This window comes from Cervus canadensis, chromosome 17 (genome assembly GCF_019320065.1).
Source record: "Cervus canadensis isolate Bull #8, Minnesota chromosome 17, ASM1932006v1, whole genome shotgun sequence".
NCBI classification, from domain to species: Eukaryota; Metazoa; Chordata; class Mammalia; order Artiodactyla; family Cervidae; genus Cervus; species Cervus canadensis.
Window position 1 is genome coordinate 19,845,857 of NC_057402.1, and position 17,253 is coordinate 19,863,109.

At 35.5% G+C, this 17,253-nt stretch overlaps 1 protein-coding gene across 16 annotated transcripts in view; it reads right to left on the bottom strand.

Moving 5' to 3' along the window:
* Positions 1–6,403: 6,403 nt before the first annotated feature.
* MIA2 (MIA SH3 domain ER export factor 2) overlaps positions 6,404–17,253 on the bottom strand; it is a 90,554-nt gene continuing 79,704 nt past the window's right edge. For all 16 annotated transcript variants that reach the window (XM_043434634.1, XM_043434633.1, XM_043434636.1 and 13 more), the window contains 4 exons: positions 12,989–13,111; positions 9,012–9,070; positions 8,120–8,354; positions 6,404–7,014 (listed from right to left, as the gene is read on the bottom strand). In XM_043434634.1, the coding sequence (XP_043290569.1) occupies positions 6,848–7,014; positions 8,120–8,354; positions 9,012–9,070; positions 12,989–13,111 (584 nt within the window). In that variant the 3' untranslated portion in view covers positions 6,404–6,847. The remainder of the gene's footprint in view (positions 7,015–8,119; positions 8,355–9,011; positions 9,071–12,988; positions 13,112–17,253) is intronic.

Sequence of the window (17,253 nt, forward strand, 5' to 3'; positions counted from 1 at the left end):
ATTGTAACATTTTCTTGTTCATGAAGCCTGAAAACCTTTAGTGTTAAATAAACTAGAGTAATCCTAACAATGTGTATAATCACATTAGCTCCTATTGGTAGTCTGGTATAGCAAAGCTTAAATTTGAACAATTTGGAGAGTTTTGATTTTTTTTTTTAACTCACTGTGGCAAAATATAAACATAAAAGCAAATAGACTGGTTACCACCAAATCCAAGTGTATTATGTATTTAGAATACATTATTTATAGACTATAGGAACTTACTTTTAAAAATTCTTCTACTGGATGAAAAGAAAAAAAAAAAACCCATTTCAGTATGCCAGTACTTAAATAGATCTTAAACTTCTACACTGCTTTAGTTTGGCTTTGTAATCTCCACTCTTGGTTGTTAAGGCAAACAGCTGTCATTCCTTCTTCCTTCTCTCATCATTCCAGACACCACTTCTTCCAAGCACTGCCTCATCATGGAATAATCTGGGGTTCACGAAGAACTGTTATTATACCTACTGCTCCCTCATTTCATGGGTACATCTAACTCCTTTGGATGAATCAACATGTCTGTATTTAAAATACCAAAACAATACCTAAAATACATGAAAAAAGAAAGTCTATGAATATATACATATATGTAAAAGTGAAGTTGTATATAGTAAAGCACTAAACTGGGGGTGTTAACCCGTTTTCTCCACTAAGCTCTGACTAACGCTACATGAGCAGAGCAGAGACTCTCGAGCCTCAGTTTCCTCATCTGTGAAATGAGGAATTCGCCTAAAACTGATTCTTCATTGAAAGTTTCAGCTGATGTTAGTCTGACAGCTTGTAGACAAATATTTATTTTTAAAACACAACTCACTAAACTAGATGAAATTTGTATATCTAAAATTACTTTCCTATTTCTTCCACCACCCTGGGAATAGAGAAGTTAGGGAGTTGGGAGGGTGGGGCTTGGGAAGGACAGTGTGCTTATGATTGAACACATAGATTCAGCACCTAACTTGCTTGTGGCTTATCCAATAGCATGAACCAGACTGGGTTGTTATGAAGCTAGTAACATTAAATGGCACTAGTGGAGTAACATACAGTAGGTGTAAATAATACCCAACAGTCACACCACATTGTCTGTATCAAAGCTTCCTAAGCTTTTTCATATGCTGACACATAGAAAATATTATGCAGCACACTGGTATAAACAGAAGGAATTGAAGCAAAAAAAAAAAAAAATCATTGTTTTCATTACATAATTAGAAAAATGCAGAAGGTTGGCGGAAATCATTTTTTGTATAGAACTTTCAAATAAAATCTTTTCAAATATTTTAACTTATAACCTATTAAAAATTTTAATGTTCCCAAAAGAAACACCCCACAAATGGATGCTAATTTTTAAACCTTTCCATCCACAACATCAAACATGTATGCAGTTGAAATTATCCTTATGAAATCTAACAGCTCTAAATGTAATGGTAAGTGTAATGTTGAGCTTTCTTACATAATGTAAATTAATTTTCAAATTCAAGTGATTTTTTTTCACTACAAGTATTTAGAAATAATGATGAAGCTCTAATTTGTACATACATAACTCTGCTGCTAGTTGAGCCACTGTTGAGAGCACCCATCAGCTACCAACACACAGCTACCAACAAATCAGAAATACCTGATTTATATGAAAGCAATTCAAGGCCTGCAGGAAGCCCCGCTCCCACTTCCAGCCCCCAACACCCCCCTCCTCACACTCACCAGCTACATCTGGAATTTCACACCTGGACTTCCTACCTGCTCTTCAAGCACCTGGAGCATACTTCTTTCCCAGCTTCATAGGTCCCCATTGTCCGTGTGTGGACAGCAGAACACTGCATCTGGCAAGGGAGAAGTGGGTGCCTGGGTACAATTACAAGTACACACCACTCTGGTAAATACAATACCGTGGTGATTCCATACCTACTACCATTCATCTATTTTAAAAATGCAATAAGGTCTTGATCATTTGGAAATTTTACATCATTTTCCCCCTTAAACCTATATATCATATAAGTTATTAATTTGTTGCCTCAGCTCTGAATGCACCCTTCAATGTATGCTCTCCAATAATGGAACTCCTTTGAGTAACACACCTTTAAAGTCAGAACAGTGTTGTTCAGAAAGGGCCATGAGGGACACGGTAGAAGTCAGTTTATCATGTAGGTTCCAGGGTAGGCAGCCTGGCCGTAAGACTCCCGGTGTAGCCTCCCCCAGCCGTGGTCCCTCTGCTACCTTGCAGCCTCCGCCTGACCACTCTCACAGGCTGTGAAGCTCATGTGCTTCCTGCCCGCACTGGACTCCCATTCCCTGCCCTGCATGTCACGTGGCCCACACGAGCTCTGCAGGCCTCTCCATCCCTGGTGTCCACACGCCCACTGCACACCCAGGGCCAATAGTTGCTGTTGGCCTCCTCCCCACCTGCACCCTGCTCAGCCTATTGCTTGCTGAGCATCTCCAGACTAGCTCAGGCCTTGTGGAACCAGTGATCTATCTCTGCTGTCCTGGGGGCTGAAACATACCTTCACCAAAGAGGACTGAAGCCCTTCTGAGTCTGTCCTACCATGAGTGCCCACCTCAGCTTTAAGGGGCCACATACAGTTTCCTCACATTTTACAATTATTATCATAGTAATAATTCTTTATATTAAACTTTCCCTGCTCAAACTACTGTGTGCTTTGTCTTCTGATTTGATCCAGACTGCTACATATATCCTTTTCAACTATGCCACAGCTTTTTATGCAAATCTAATACTTGTTAGTTTTTCATTGATTACTTACATATTTTCTGCAACAAAAGAGTTTAAAATGTGATTTTCTTAAAAGCCATTACATTTTTTGTCCTAGATTTCATACCTATTAAATATAATTGATCAAAAATACAAATATTATTACTTATTCCTGAAAATGAGTCAGGTTCATCATCCATTCAATTTTATTTTCATTTTTATAAACACAAATGGTAAAAAAAATTTGTTTCACATATATAAGTAGATGAGAGTTTTGTTACAGCAATGTCACTCATTCTTCAACTTCTGAGTTTTCAGGACCAAACAAAGCACTGTCCTATTATCAGAAGTTATTTTATATAGGTCAACAGTTGAAAACAATCTTTAATTATTCACTTTCTCATCACTGACACCAATATCTCAAACTGCCTTTAGCTCCAAATGTTTACACACCTTAGTTGGATGCATCATCATAAGACTAGAAGGTTAAAGGTATGTGCTCATTTTATACATGGGAGAAGGGTTACCTGCAAAATGAAGAAAAGGAAAGGAGAACCTGAACTTGTTCACAAGTTCTTTCTAGGCAGAATAGCAGTTAAGCAGTACACAGATGGAAGTGAATTCTGTGAATTTTCCTAGAAGCATACCCGCATAACATTTGGAAATTTTTTCCCACACTCTGGGGGGCTGGTGGTGGTGTTTAGTCACTAAGTCGTGTCTGACTCTTGTCACCCCGTGGACTGTAGACAGCCAGGCCCCTCTCTCTCCCCGTGGGATTTCCTAGGCAAGAATGATGGAGTGGGTTGTCATTCCTTCAGAGCATCTTCCTGACCCCGGGATTAAACCTGTGTCTCCTGCATTGGCAGGCAGATTCTTTACCACCAGGGAAGCCCCTCAGGAGGTGTACCCCAGTTTGAAAACTATAGCTTCTGTGACAAGAAATATTAACAGGCTTATTTCCACATTATTTACAATGAAAAATCAGCAGCAACCTAATGCCCATTAATATCAGAACAGAGTTACTCTGGCAAAGCCACACAGTGGAATACCACACGGTGGTCAGAATGAACTAACCTGACCTCCATTTATTAACATGATGGATCTCCAAATAATGTTGAGGTAAAAAAAAAAGGCAACTTCTAAACGATATATGTGTGTGTGTGTGTGTGTGTGTGTGTGTGTGTGTATATATATATATGTATATATATATATAAAAAGACTATTGATTTTTATACATTTTTGAAAGGCAGGAAAAATAAACCTATATACTATACATAAACACATTTAACTGGAAAAACAAAAAAACATTCACTCTCTTTTCACAAGAGTACTTACCTCTATAACATGAGGACAACTGCATCTGGAATTTTTTTTTTTTTTCTTGAAAAAAATTAAGGCAAATGTTAAATTTGCTCTCTAGGTAAAGGAGTATTCTTTACATAATTGTTAAAGAAAACAACCTCAGCTATTTGGAGTATGGCCAAGAATCCACAAGTAAATATAAAAGGTTTGTGGGAGATTATTCCCTGTACTAAAAGGCATCAAATTCAGTAGAGCCACTTGTTTCCTTCCAGCTCATTTGTTCTTTTTTATTTTTTTTTCATTTGTTCTTATGTTCAGCATAATTCTAGTAAGTCTGTTTGTTTCTTTGTCTCCAGTAGATTAGAAGTGGAGAGAATAAATGAGTGTGGAAGGCAGAAGTTTACAATCCTCAAAAAAGAATATAATCTTAAGTCATTGTGAAGAAACTTGAAATAGACCTAAACAACCCCATAACAAGCTTTAAATACACTGTAAATGCAATGACTCTGAAACAATATAAAAATATATTCAAAATATCTCTGTAGTGAGTTAATAGAACACTTAATAATATCTTGGAAATCTTTGCACACAAGATGGTTAAAATAAATATTTGTGTTTAAAAGAATGGATTTTAATCAAGAAATACTTAAGTGAAATTTTCTAAGAAACACAGTTATTAGCTAAGAAATATCATGACTGATAGAAAGTGAATATTTACTGTGTACCAAGCATATTTTTAACTACTTCACAATAATGTATTTTATGTAGTTCTCATAGCAACCCTATAAAACAGGGTATCTGGGGCAGGGGAGAAAGGATAATTCTTTAGGGATATATTCCTAAAATATAGAGAAAAGCCCACATAACAACAAAGACCCAGCATGGCCAAAAATAAATAATTTAAAAAAGAGATATACTAATAGAGGTTTAAATACATTAAAAATTGCAAAAGCAACAATAGAAAACTTTAACTGGGATAAATATCAAACATGAAGAAGAAAGGAAAACAGGGATGAGAATAGTACAAGTGCATTAAGTCCCAATTTTTCATCTCAAGGAATCAATACACATACAAATTAATATATGTAAGTTCATAGATTATATGTATATCTTCTAAAATCACCAGAATTAAAAAGGAAAAAAAAAAGTTAAAAGAGAAAATGTCTAGGATGTATAACTGGGCATAAGGAATAAATGGGGAAAACTTGAAATTGATCCTTAAATTCTATTATTTGATTTATTCCCAGTTGTTTATATTACCTTAATAAAACATATTTTTAAACTAACTATGTTTCTTTATTCTGGAATCCCAAAGTATTTTAGACCACTCAGCCCACATCAAGTCTCCTGCCTCCCACCATGCTCTCATCTGCCTCCTTGGTTTATTACCATTCTCTCTGTTATGCTTGATTTGCTTTCTCCTCTCTCCTGTCTTAAGCCAAGACAAGTCTTTCCTACCCCAGGGCAAAAAAATTTTATTTACTTGATTACCACCTTCCACATTACTCCTTTTACATTTCTCTTCTTTCCCTTTCCATCTTTAAAAAAAAAAAATAGTCCTTATTTCCTACTGAAGGCTGCCTTTTAATACTGAATATAATGATGCTTCTTGGTCCTCATTCTACTTATTATTTTATCCAAGCATTTAACATGGAGCCTTTCTTTTTAGCCTTTTTTCTATGGCAGGGGTAAAAATGGAGACAGAGTGTAAATGCTTCACAAGAACAGCGTTTCAAAGAACATCTGGGGGAATGCTGGTATGAAGTGTTCCAATTATAATGCATCACTGCTTTGTTCAAGAATATTTAATCTTCAGTCTCTTGGCACTGAAGGAAAAAACCCAAGTAAACAACTGAAACCAATCAACTTTTCAATATAAATAGTGTAATATTAGCTATACTTAATTGCCTTTCCTTTCAAAATCATATTAATGTGCAAGATGACTAACAACAGAATACAAACCGGAGTTACAGAGACATTCTAAAGATACTGAGTTCAAAGCTCAAAATGACACACTGCCTCAATACAGCTATCGTAGAGTAAATCTCAACATTTCCCCACTAAAAACAGTAAATATCTTACAAATGAAGAGAAAAACAAGAAAAAAAATAAAGCTGCACAGGAAATCAGTGAATTAACTAAGAATATCCAAATTCTGAAATTTGCCATTAGACAATATCCTGGTTTTAAAATATGATATTTAAGTGTATTAACTTTTTGCACTGGGTCATTCATGTCTATTTATAAGAAAAGGGCACAGTTTTGGTTAAGATAACTGAATGCGAAAGATCCAAAGTATTATTTTTAGCCTCAAAGCCACTGGTAGAAGTAAAAAAAAAACTAACTAATGGAGCCATATTAATGAAAAAACTAGCTGATTTTATTATTATTAATGCCAATCAAGTCTTTAAATCAATCAAAATTTATTTAATTTGGCATAAAGTTACTTTCACATTTGTCTGCAACCATAGTAAATACAGTTCTTGGCATAAAGACGCACAGCCTTTGGAATTTAAAATATCCCCAACTGCAAGATTACATATATAAAACTCTCTTTATTGTTTATGTTATAGTGGATGAATTAAATTAAAATAATTATACCATCTAGAACAAAATAAAATGGAAATAATTTACTCATAAGATTCATATTTAAATCATCTTTATTTACAAAATACTATCCTGAGAATTATAATTCCATTAAGCTTCAATTTGAGCAAAAGTATACTCACTTAAGTAACAGCAGTTACTTAAACTGAAAATGAGAGAGAAGTCAAAATCGCTTTTGAAGAGAGACCCACAATATGGTCAAGTTTCTTGCGGTGGCTCTGGATGCTCAGTAGTAGGCTCATTTGAAGGTGGGATCAGCCCTGATGGGATCTCACTTCTACTTTCAGGATGTGGGGGTGGGGGGAAAAATCCAGCTCTCGGGAGAAGATAATGAGGAAAACCTCTTGGTGGATAGACATTTCTCACTGTTCAGAGAGATTGGTAAAAGACAGGTTTTAACTTTCAGCACCTACACTGTGGCCCCAATAAATCATTAGCTTATAACATCTAGTACCTATCTTTATTTTCAAAAGATGACACCAGAATAATTACCTGATTTAACAAATGAATTCTTAAAACACTGAGAAAAACATATGCTCTTCAACTTTACGTGATTAAAGGGAATATCACTAATTTTAGCTGCAGGTTTTTGTCCTATGAAAATCTAACATCTTAACACTTTTTAAAAAGGAGAAGAATTATTTCAAAATAGAGTAACTCAAAAAAGCTTTCATGTAATGTAATTTTCACCAGATTTAAAATTAAGATCAGTAATTCCCAAATCTAATTTGACAGTATCCTAAAATATTTACAGTTATATCAAAAACTGTCTTGAAATTCTTCAAATAAAATTCATTTTAGTTCACTCTAAACTTTAAAAAGAGGAGGAATGAGGGAAGGAATGACTCTATCAGACAAATGATAGGCTTTTTCCTGGTGTTTGTTAACCATGTATTTATCCTACTGAAATCTGTAGTTCTAAATGGAAACAGTCATAAAAGCAATAATCATTTCTTTTCTCAAATGTGAGGCCTGAGGAATTTTAATAAATTCAACAATTAGTCCAAACATGATGATAAACACATTCTAGGTTTTAAATAAGTAGGATTACATGGGAGCTACTTATGAAAAAGGATTTTAAAAGATTTTCTAAAATACTTTAGTCAGTCACTTTAACACAAAAATATAAACTGTAATTATTTTTACTAATTGACATAGTACCCAATTTCTGTCTAATAAGATACAAATAGTTTTAGTCTTAACATAAGACTGTTGCAAAAAGCCAATGATTTTCTTGATTACTGACACACAGAAGTAATTCTACATCTATTAAGATGAATCAAATTGAAGCCTCATTACTGATGAGACCTCATTACTGATGGCTGGCAATCTTCCCAATTTGGAAAAATAATGGTATACTTACAGAAGATGAGAAAAATTTTCCTCCATTGTATTACTACATGAATAGAAAGTAAAATTAATGTTTCTTATCTACTCTATAAGACATATATAAAGCTTTATGAAGCATACTTGCGAATGGTGGAGGTGGTGGGCCAGGGAAATCCCTTGGTGGAAAATAATCTCGGGGAGCTCCATACATGCTTCCTGGAGGAGGTGGAGGAAAAGGAGGCCCTCTTCTTATGAAAGGACCCCTTGTATCCATCGGAAACAATGGAACTCTGACTGGAGGACGAGGTGGAGGAACAAAACCAGGTCCAGTTGCTTCATTTTCAATGGGAAGAGATGAATCAGCAACATTTAAATTCTACAACAAATTGACATACAGCAGTCACTGCAATAGCAAAGTTTGCAATAGCTTTCCTTATAAGCTTAGGCTTAGAAGAAGGCATCTAAGCACCTAGGCAGAAAGCAGTCTATGATACCGTAAAAGGCTCCAGAAAAAGATTCCGTTTTCTACATCAGATGGATTTTAGCTATCATGAATATTTTATTAACTCAACAGAAAACAGTGTTAACCAACAATGTAATTGCCCAACTAAAAATAAAACATAAGAATAGCCCAAGAGTACCAAAATATACATTCTTTTATCAAGCATATACTAAAAAAAAATGCTTATGTTAATATTTTCAAGGTGACCAAAAACCAAGATTGTAAGTACAGTAAACAAAAAACATACTTTAAAACAGTCCTGTATTTAAAATAAAAGTCCAAGAGGGAATTCAAGTTCTTGTTTAACTATACAAACTAAATCAAGCCTTGAGTCTGTATGTTGTACTTTATCACCATGGGGTACAATCCAAAAAGGAAATAGCTATAATGCAAAGCATGAAGTACATTTGTCAAAAAGAAAACAGCAGCTTTTAATCAAAAAACCAGATGCTGGCTAAATTACTATTCTAGTAAACCAAGAGATTAGAAAGATCCTGAATACATGGATACAATTTCACTTTGAATACTTACACCAAGATCATCTTTGCTTTCATTTCTACTGGATTCCATTTCTGAAGATACTGGCCCATCTAAAAATAAAAGTTAAACCATGAAAAATACTTGGTTTAACACACCATTCTTACAGCTTCAGATCACAAAGGACATTGATATCCCTACTCCCCTTGCCGGCACATAAGCCAGCTTGACACCAGCATCCTGTATTGGGGCCACAGGGACAGCTCGGGGTCCGTGGAGCTTTTGGCAGACTCAGAGTTCTGTCAAGGCGTATGTTTGTGGTTTCCCCACCTCGTGCCTAGACAATCCTACAAGCTGCATCATTAAGGAAGCTTCCAGCAGACAGCATTCCTCTCCCTCTCCCCAGCTCCTTTCCTCCTGCCTTCCTTTCCTTTCCTTTCTTCCTCCCTTCTCTCTCATCTTTCCTTCCTTATTCCTCCATCACATGACATGGACTAGCAACTGAATTAGCCGCTGTTTCTAAATAAATATGTCTGGGCTTTATCATTAAGAATTGCACAGGCTCTGAGAACATAAATTTAAACAACCCTCTCTCTGACCACAACTGCCTGTCCCCTCCCAGCCTTTTCATTTCATTACTCTCACTATACTTGTCCTTGGGTATCACTGAGGCTTCCAGTCCTCTGATCTCTCAGTTTCCTCCATTCTTCATTTCCCTCCCTAATTAGCTGATCTCGGAGACTCCACTGCTAACAGCCAGTCACTAGTGTCTTTATCCTGTTGGCCATCTTTCACCTGCCTAGGATTCTTCTAGACAATCTAAGAGCCTGATTCTGTACTCAGAGTCCCCTGCCTTGAGCTTCCGCTGGGATCTTCCATTCTGCTTCCTCCCTCCACCCTTTCTGCTAGACCCATCCTATCGGCAGGTCTCTCCCAACTACTATTTTAAAATTATAAAGAAAAAGAGAACCCCCTTAGAGCTATCGTTCCCCTTCACAGTCAAAAGTTCTTCTTCTTCTTCAAAAAAAGTTTTTCTATATATATTATTCAGAATTCCTGCCATTTTGTCTCTCAGTTGTACTCAATCTATGTGCAGCATACACTGTTCCCCTGAAATTATATCCCCCAAGATAACAGAACTTTCAGTTCTTATTTTTTGTGATTTCTCACATAGTTGACTACTCCCTCCCTCCTTCACTCCTCTCCGCCTTCACCTTCCGGGAGGGCACCTTCTCTCTCTCCTTCCTAGCTGCTCCTTCTCAGTCTCCTCCGTGGGCCCCAGGACTCCTCAGGGGTGGTCTCTTCAGAGTTCCGCCCTCAGCCTCCTCTCCTCTCATCCTCTCCTTGAGAAATTTCACCCATTCTACAGCTCTAATTTGATGTATACTACTACTGTACTTCCAGACGTTTAAGTCAGATCTATATATTTCCCCCAGGAATTCCAAGCTTGAAGTGCCTACCTGAATAGCCTTGCAGTTGTATCACAGGAGCAGCTAATTTAAGTTCAAAGTTAACTTAAAATATTTCCCGTCAAACATTATACTGCTTCTTGCTCCTTGTCTCTGAACAATGAATGGCCCACATGCCTTAGCCAAGAACCCAAGCATCAGCCAAGACTCTCCCTCCTCCCTCATTCCGTTCAATCTGAAGTCCTCCCAGTTATATTATCTCTGTGTCTCTTCACATCTTTCTGTCTGCTCAGCTAAGTCACCACCATCATCCATGTAGATTTCTGTCACAATCTTCTAAAAAGTTACCCTCTCTCCAATCTCAACCACTCTCTCTAATCTATTCCCCATAACACAACCAGAATAATTTCTCCAAAATGCACTTCTTATCTGATTATTCTCCATTTAAAATCCTTTAACATGTTCCCATTATCCCACAAGTAGGTCCAAAATTCCTGAACAGGTTTGCAAGGCCTTGAAAACTATGCACTGCTTACTTCTACACTACTTGTTTCAATATTCTGACTTCCACTCCATGTTGCAGCCACATTTACAAGGCCTTCCTACCTGTGTCTTTAAATATGCTATTCTCTCCTCCCAGAACATTATCAAACATCATTCTGGCCCAGCTAATTCCTCCTTTAATTCTCAGCTTATACATCATTTTCTCCAAAAAGACTTTCTCGACAACCCCACATTCAAAACATCACCACCTCTCATCTAGGTTAGTGGCTCGTGGCCCATAAGCTCCCATAACATTTTGCACGTGTTACTTTTGTCGCTATATAGTGCAATTGCCTGCAGACCACAGGCACAAGGAATGCTGACCTCCTATTCACCAGTGAAACAGAGCAGCTACCACAGTGCCTGTCAAACGGTAAACAGTCTACAGATATTTAGTGCATCAATGGCAGGGCTGAGAGACTAAACTGATCCACTACCCTCTCATTTCAGTAAAGCCTAAGGATCAAGACCATGGCTCTGGAGTCAGACAGGGTATCAAATCCTAGCTCTAACACTTCTTACCTAAGCTCTTTAGCACCTTTTTTGAGCCTTAATTTCTTCATCTATAAAATAAGGGTAATAGTATCTACTCTACAGGTTTATTGTAAAGATGAAATGAGGTCATTCATTTCATTCAATAAATGTTTACTGAGCACTAGTGTTACTTAATGTATTTCCATTTCACACCACTTTCCTTCATGTAAACACCATACACTGATAAACCAATAACAAAACATTACATAGATATAGAAATTTTTCAGCTTACAAAATACTTCCACACACATTAACTCATTTAACCCTCATAATATCAAGGGATTCATATGTCAGTTTTACAGGCATTATCCATCAATAACTTATGCTCTTTTCTTTATTTTTGCTCATACTCTTCATTATTACTGGCACAGACCTTTACCTTTTAACTAAATTTTCAAATTTCCTCAAAAGCAGCTCAAATGCCACCTCTTTCAAAGAGTTTTCCCTGATCCTTCAACTATATGGGCGTTTTCACTTTCTGTGAACCTAACATATTCTCTAATGGGACTTATCATCCTGGCTAGTATCAGTCAAGCATATATATCTGTCTTTCTCCTCTATTAGTAATTATTAGCTCCTCAGAGCTAAAAACTATACCTTACTATAATTATATTGTCTACCATGTCATGCAGTGCACCTTCTAAAGTGAAAGAACATAAAAATTATTTGCTAAATTGAATATTGTTCAATTGCAAAAAAAATGAACAAAAATGTGAAAAATTTTAAATAGCATTAGTTTAGAAATAGATGTTTAATCACACATACTTTCATTCACATTAAGCTTGAATTAATGGGGGAAAACAATTTCAAACACCAAACAGAAATAATTATAATAACAGAAAACCAGGCCACAGGTCTCCTTCTTTGCTTAATATTCAAAGAAGAATGATTTTCCAGAATAATACATATTCCAACTGGATAATTTCCCTCTCCTAAAATACATACCCTTTCCTGAGGAAATTTTTTACCCATAAATTTTCATTTTCTACTTTTAATCTTTTGTTATGTACTTCTAAAATACATTGGGTGTATGTAATTCCCAATTTCAATGGGTTGCTATGAGGTGGTTTAAGAAAATGAGCCCAAGACAAATTGTTGGTTGCTCAGTAAATGTTAAATCTACCTAAGCATGAAAAATTTAAACAAGGTAACTGATTAACCCATCAACCGAACATGCACTCAAATTATTTCTCTGATTTTCACATATCATTCACACAGCCTAATTTCTCTGATTACTACACAGGATTTATGTAAGTGGACTGGAAAAACTAGAAAATTAATCATGGAACACAGTAAAATTTACCATGACACGTACACAGAATAAAGTCATTGCAATAGTGCCCAAACCAACCACCGACACATGTGCAGATGCCATGGATGTGTACAAAACAGCAAGAAACATAAAACCAGGAAGTTCCCAGGAAAGAAACTGTGACCTTGAGAGCTAAGCAGAAATCACTATTATATTAGTCCTTTATGCAGCTTCCAGTTCTTTAGTATGCCATCATTACTAAAAAACACATATATACCCAGAATATTTCTTACCTGTTTTATCCAAAGAAGGCATATTAAAACTTCTGAGTTCTGCTGGTCCAGAAAGTCTACCAGAATTAGAATAAAATCTATCTTGCCTTTGTGGAAGAAGAACTGGATCAGGATATGGCTGGCCTAGAAAACATGTTTTTAAAATATCTTCATTAAAGATAAAAATCAAGTTTCCTTAAATTTAATACATTGAACATAGAATTTTTCTCTCTAAAAGACTTTGACACATATTCTTGGTAGACGATAGTAAACAATTTTAGGAAAACTACACACTTTACTTAAGGCAATAATTTTGCTTTTTAGTTAACACAAATATGATGATACCTTGGAGTTTGAAAGTTTCTGTTACTACATGTATATCAGAATATATGAACAGAATTTAGTTATATATATATATATTTATAGATACATTTAACTTTAACTTTAATAATAGTGGAAGGAAGTGAATACATCAATAAATCAAAAAAAGGCTTCGAGGAGCTAGCTACTAGTAAACAAAGACAGAATATGCTGTAAACATAGAAAGAAATTTAGCAGAACTGATGATAAAAGAAATGGGTCACCAGAGCAGAAATAGTATCTGTGAGGTCATCAAGTAATCAAATCTTCAGTAACTTCAATATTTTAGAATTTAGCATCCCTCCAAAACTAAAGGGAAAAAATCTCTGACTCAATAGATGAATGGTAGGTTCACAATGCTCAGATTAAGGGCATCTGGGCAGACACAAATTTAGGCACAGGCTCTGACTCAAGTGCTTCTACAGTCAGCCTCCTTTGTCATTTATGAAGACAAAATGGTAATAATTCATGGATCCTTGTGGAACTCATCATTCTTGAAAAAATACAGGTAGTCTATCTCATCTGTTAGGTGATGGTAGACTTTGATTAAGGGTGCTTTTGCCAATCTTCAAAAATATAGTAGAGAACATGACCAGCATCTGCCCATTTCCCCATCCCCAACCCCTGGTAGGCCATTGGTCCACTCCTTCTATATGTTCCACATTTTCAGATGCCCACGTACAAGTAAGGTCCTGCAGTATCTGTCTTCCTCTATCTGAATAATTAGGTGGAAGTTCTTAAAGACACTGCTACGGTGGGAGAGAAGGGCCAGAAGCTTCCTTAAGCAACCAGATTCTTGCAAAAGTTAATAAGTAATAATACTATTAAAAAAATATGGCAGAGGAGAAAGGGGATAACTTTTTTTTGCCCTGTTTCACTCTCTCATCCTAACAGATACGGTCTCATACTACCTTCCATGACTGTCCTAGGTGAACATAATGTGAACTCCATACATACTTGTTATATGACTCAGTCCCTTGGGACCTTATAGAGACATCTTTCCCACAAAAAGCCAAGGATACCACCTGCCATCAACTCAAGTCAATGATGAAAATTATATTTAATGAGTGCTCAAGGGTCAAGTGGAGAAGGAAATGGCAACCCACTCCAGTATTCTTGCCTAGAGAATCCCGTGGACAGAGGAGCCTGGTGGGCTGCTGTCCATGGGGTCACACAGTCAGACACGACTGAAGCGACTTAGCAGCAGCAGCAGCAGCAGCAGCAAGGGTCAAGGGATGTGACTTAGGAAAGAGAGATTCAGAGAGTCTTGAAGGCTCATTTCCTCCCTCTTTCAGAGTTGTAACCATCTGAATTAGCCCCATGGGAGAAAAGGCCAATACCAACCACTGAGGTCTAAACTGAGTTTTCCCTACTTTAAACACAGAATTAACTAAATGGCAGACTTTCCAACTCTTTCTTAAAATCAGGTCTCAAGATACCATATCATTATCTTGCTTCTAAAATATATCCCCACAATATCAATAACCTGAGAAATACAAGATTTTGTTATAAGTATTCTGTTTTACTGACCATATGTCACACATTGCCCTCCTCTAGGAAAATAATCCACTCTTTAAATCTACCAGCTCTTATGTGCCAGGCATCAGTGATACAAAGTTGGTTTTAATACAATCTGTGTCCTTATGGTGATGAAACAAAAACAAATCATATTTTAAATAAAAGGGCATACAAATAATATGAGAGATGGTCTATCTAATTCTGACTGGAGAAGTCAGAAACAGTGCCACAGAGAAGGTAAAGCTTGCCCTGAAAGAAAAATAAGGAAGGACAAACGAGTAAACAATGATATTCTAGTCAAATTCAAATATACGTATACATGTATATGTACATGTACATACATAAACACACACATATACTTGATGTATTAAGATAAAACTACGTGGAAAGCATATGACCAATGAAAGACTAAAATACAAATAAGTACATGAAGGGTTCCTTTCTCTTTTGCCTGCTTACCTTTGTTTTCTACCACCCTTCTCAGAGAATAGATGATTAAAAAGAAAGAATGGGAGAAGGAAAAGAATCAGGGAAAAAAAATAGAAAAGGAGGAAGAAGCATACAGAGCACCGTGAAGCAATTTCATAAAATAAAAATTACCAAAAAATTCACAATGTCTAGTTTAAACAAAAATGTTACTCATCTCTTTTCATTCCAAAACAAATCTCAGCTTATAATAGTTCCTTCAGTAGCTTTAATAACTGGGGGTCTACCATATAATAAGAACATTAATGTGGTTAAGAAGAGAATTATAAAGATGGATAAAGGATTTGCATTTTTTAACTCAATACTGTTCACTAATCAAGTACAATAGGCATCTTTACTCAGAATGTGAAAAAATAATTTAATGATTAAGGAATTAATGGAAAGTAAAACTTCCAGAAAGTAGCTGATAAAACCATCAATATGGATAGATTATGGCTCTGGAATAAAGAGACCGATGGTACAGAGAAAATGTCTAAGAAACATACGTATGCAAACATGGACATTTAAGATAAAAGTAATATTTCAAATTGATAAGTAAATATACAGTATTAAAACAACTGTCTACCCATGGGGCAAAAAAACTCTTCAACTAAACACGAAAACCAAAATAAAATCCATATTAAGGACTTAAAAAGTCAAAACAAAATTTTAAATTTTTAGAAGAAAAGAGTATCTTTTTGATGTAGACAGGTTCTAAAGAAAAAAAATTCAGTACAAATAAAAATGGATTAATTTCCCTTAACAAAAATAGAAAACTTTTGGTTTTTGATATATAACAATAACATACATAACAATAAACCAAGAAAATATTTACAAAAGATAGAAGATTAGCATCCAAAGGATGCTAAGAATTCCTATTAACCTAAAGAGAAATGGATCAGGCAATCTACAGAAGTAAATACAAATGACCAATAAACATGAAAAGAGGCTCAAGCTCACAAATAATGAAGGAACTGTAAAAAAAAAATCAAAGAAAAATGAGAAAAAATTTAACTCATATGGCTGGAAATATTTTTTAAAAGTTTTATATCAGGTATTGAAGAAACAGCTACTCTCAAATACTTCACACATAACCACCCTTGAAGACCAAGGGTAACATCTATTAAAACCGAAACTGTATGTATCTTACTTTCCAGCAATTTCATAACCTGGACTCATCTCTAAAGAACATATGTGCAAAAATAAAGTTTTAACTGCAGCACTGTTAGTAATGGTGAAACACTGAAAACACCCTGAATGTTCATCAGAGGAAAATGGATAAGACGGGATAAATAAATTGTGGTATATTCATATACTTAAATACAGCAATAATAATTTTTTATTAAAATGGAAAGAAATCAGGAACATATGCTGACAAAAACTTGATAAAATAGAAATTTTAAAAAAATCATATATAGACTATAAGTTTACAAACATTAAACTTATGAGTAATTGTCTCTGGGAAAGAAGGTAATGACGACCTTGGGAAAGGAAACAGAATAGTTTCCCCAGTGGCTCAGAGGGTAAAGAATCCACCTGCTGTGAAGGAAACAGAAGAGACTTCAACTCATATAGTATGCTGTTTATATTTGTTTTATTTACCCATTCTCTTTCTCTGACACACAGCTACACACACACACACACATATATATATGAAACAAATATTAATATGTAAATTCTGGTAGGTGATAGACAGGATTATTCTGTTTTTTAACTTCTTATTTTTTTTTTCTTCACCTGTAAAATGGGAATAATAAATTTAAGAGTGTTAGAATGATTAATATAAAGCTCTTAACATCTGGCACAAAGTAAGCATCCCAAAGTAGCTGTAATGATAAATTTTTTATAATTACAAACTATATTAAAATATAGTATTGACTTGTGTGCTCAGTCGCATTCAACTCTATGTGACTGCATGGACTGTACCCCAGGCTCCTGTGTCC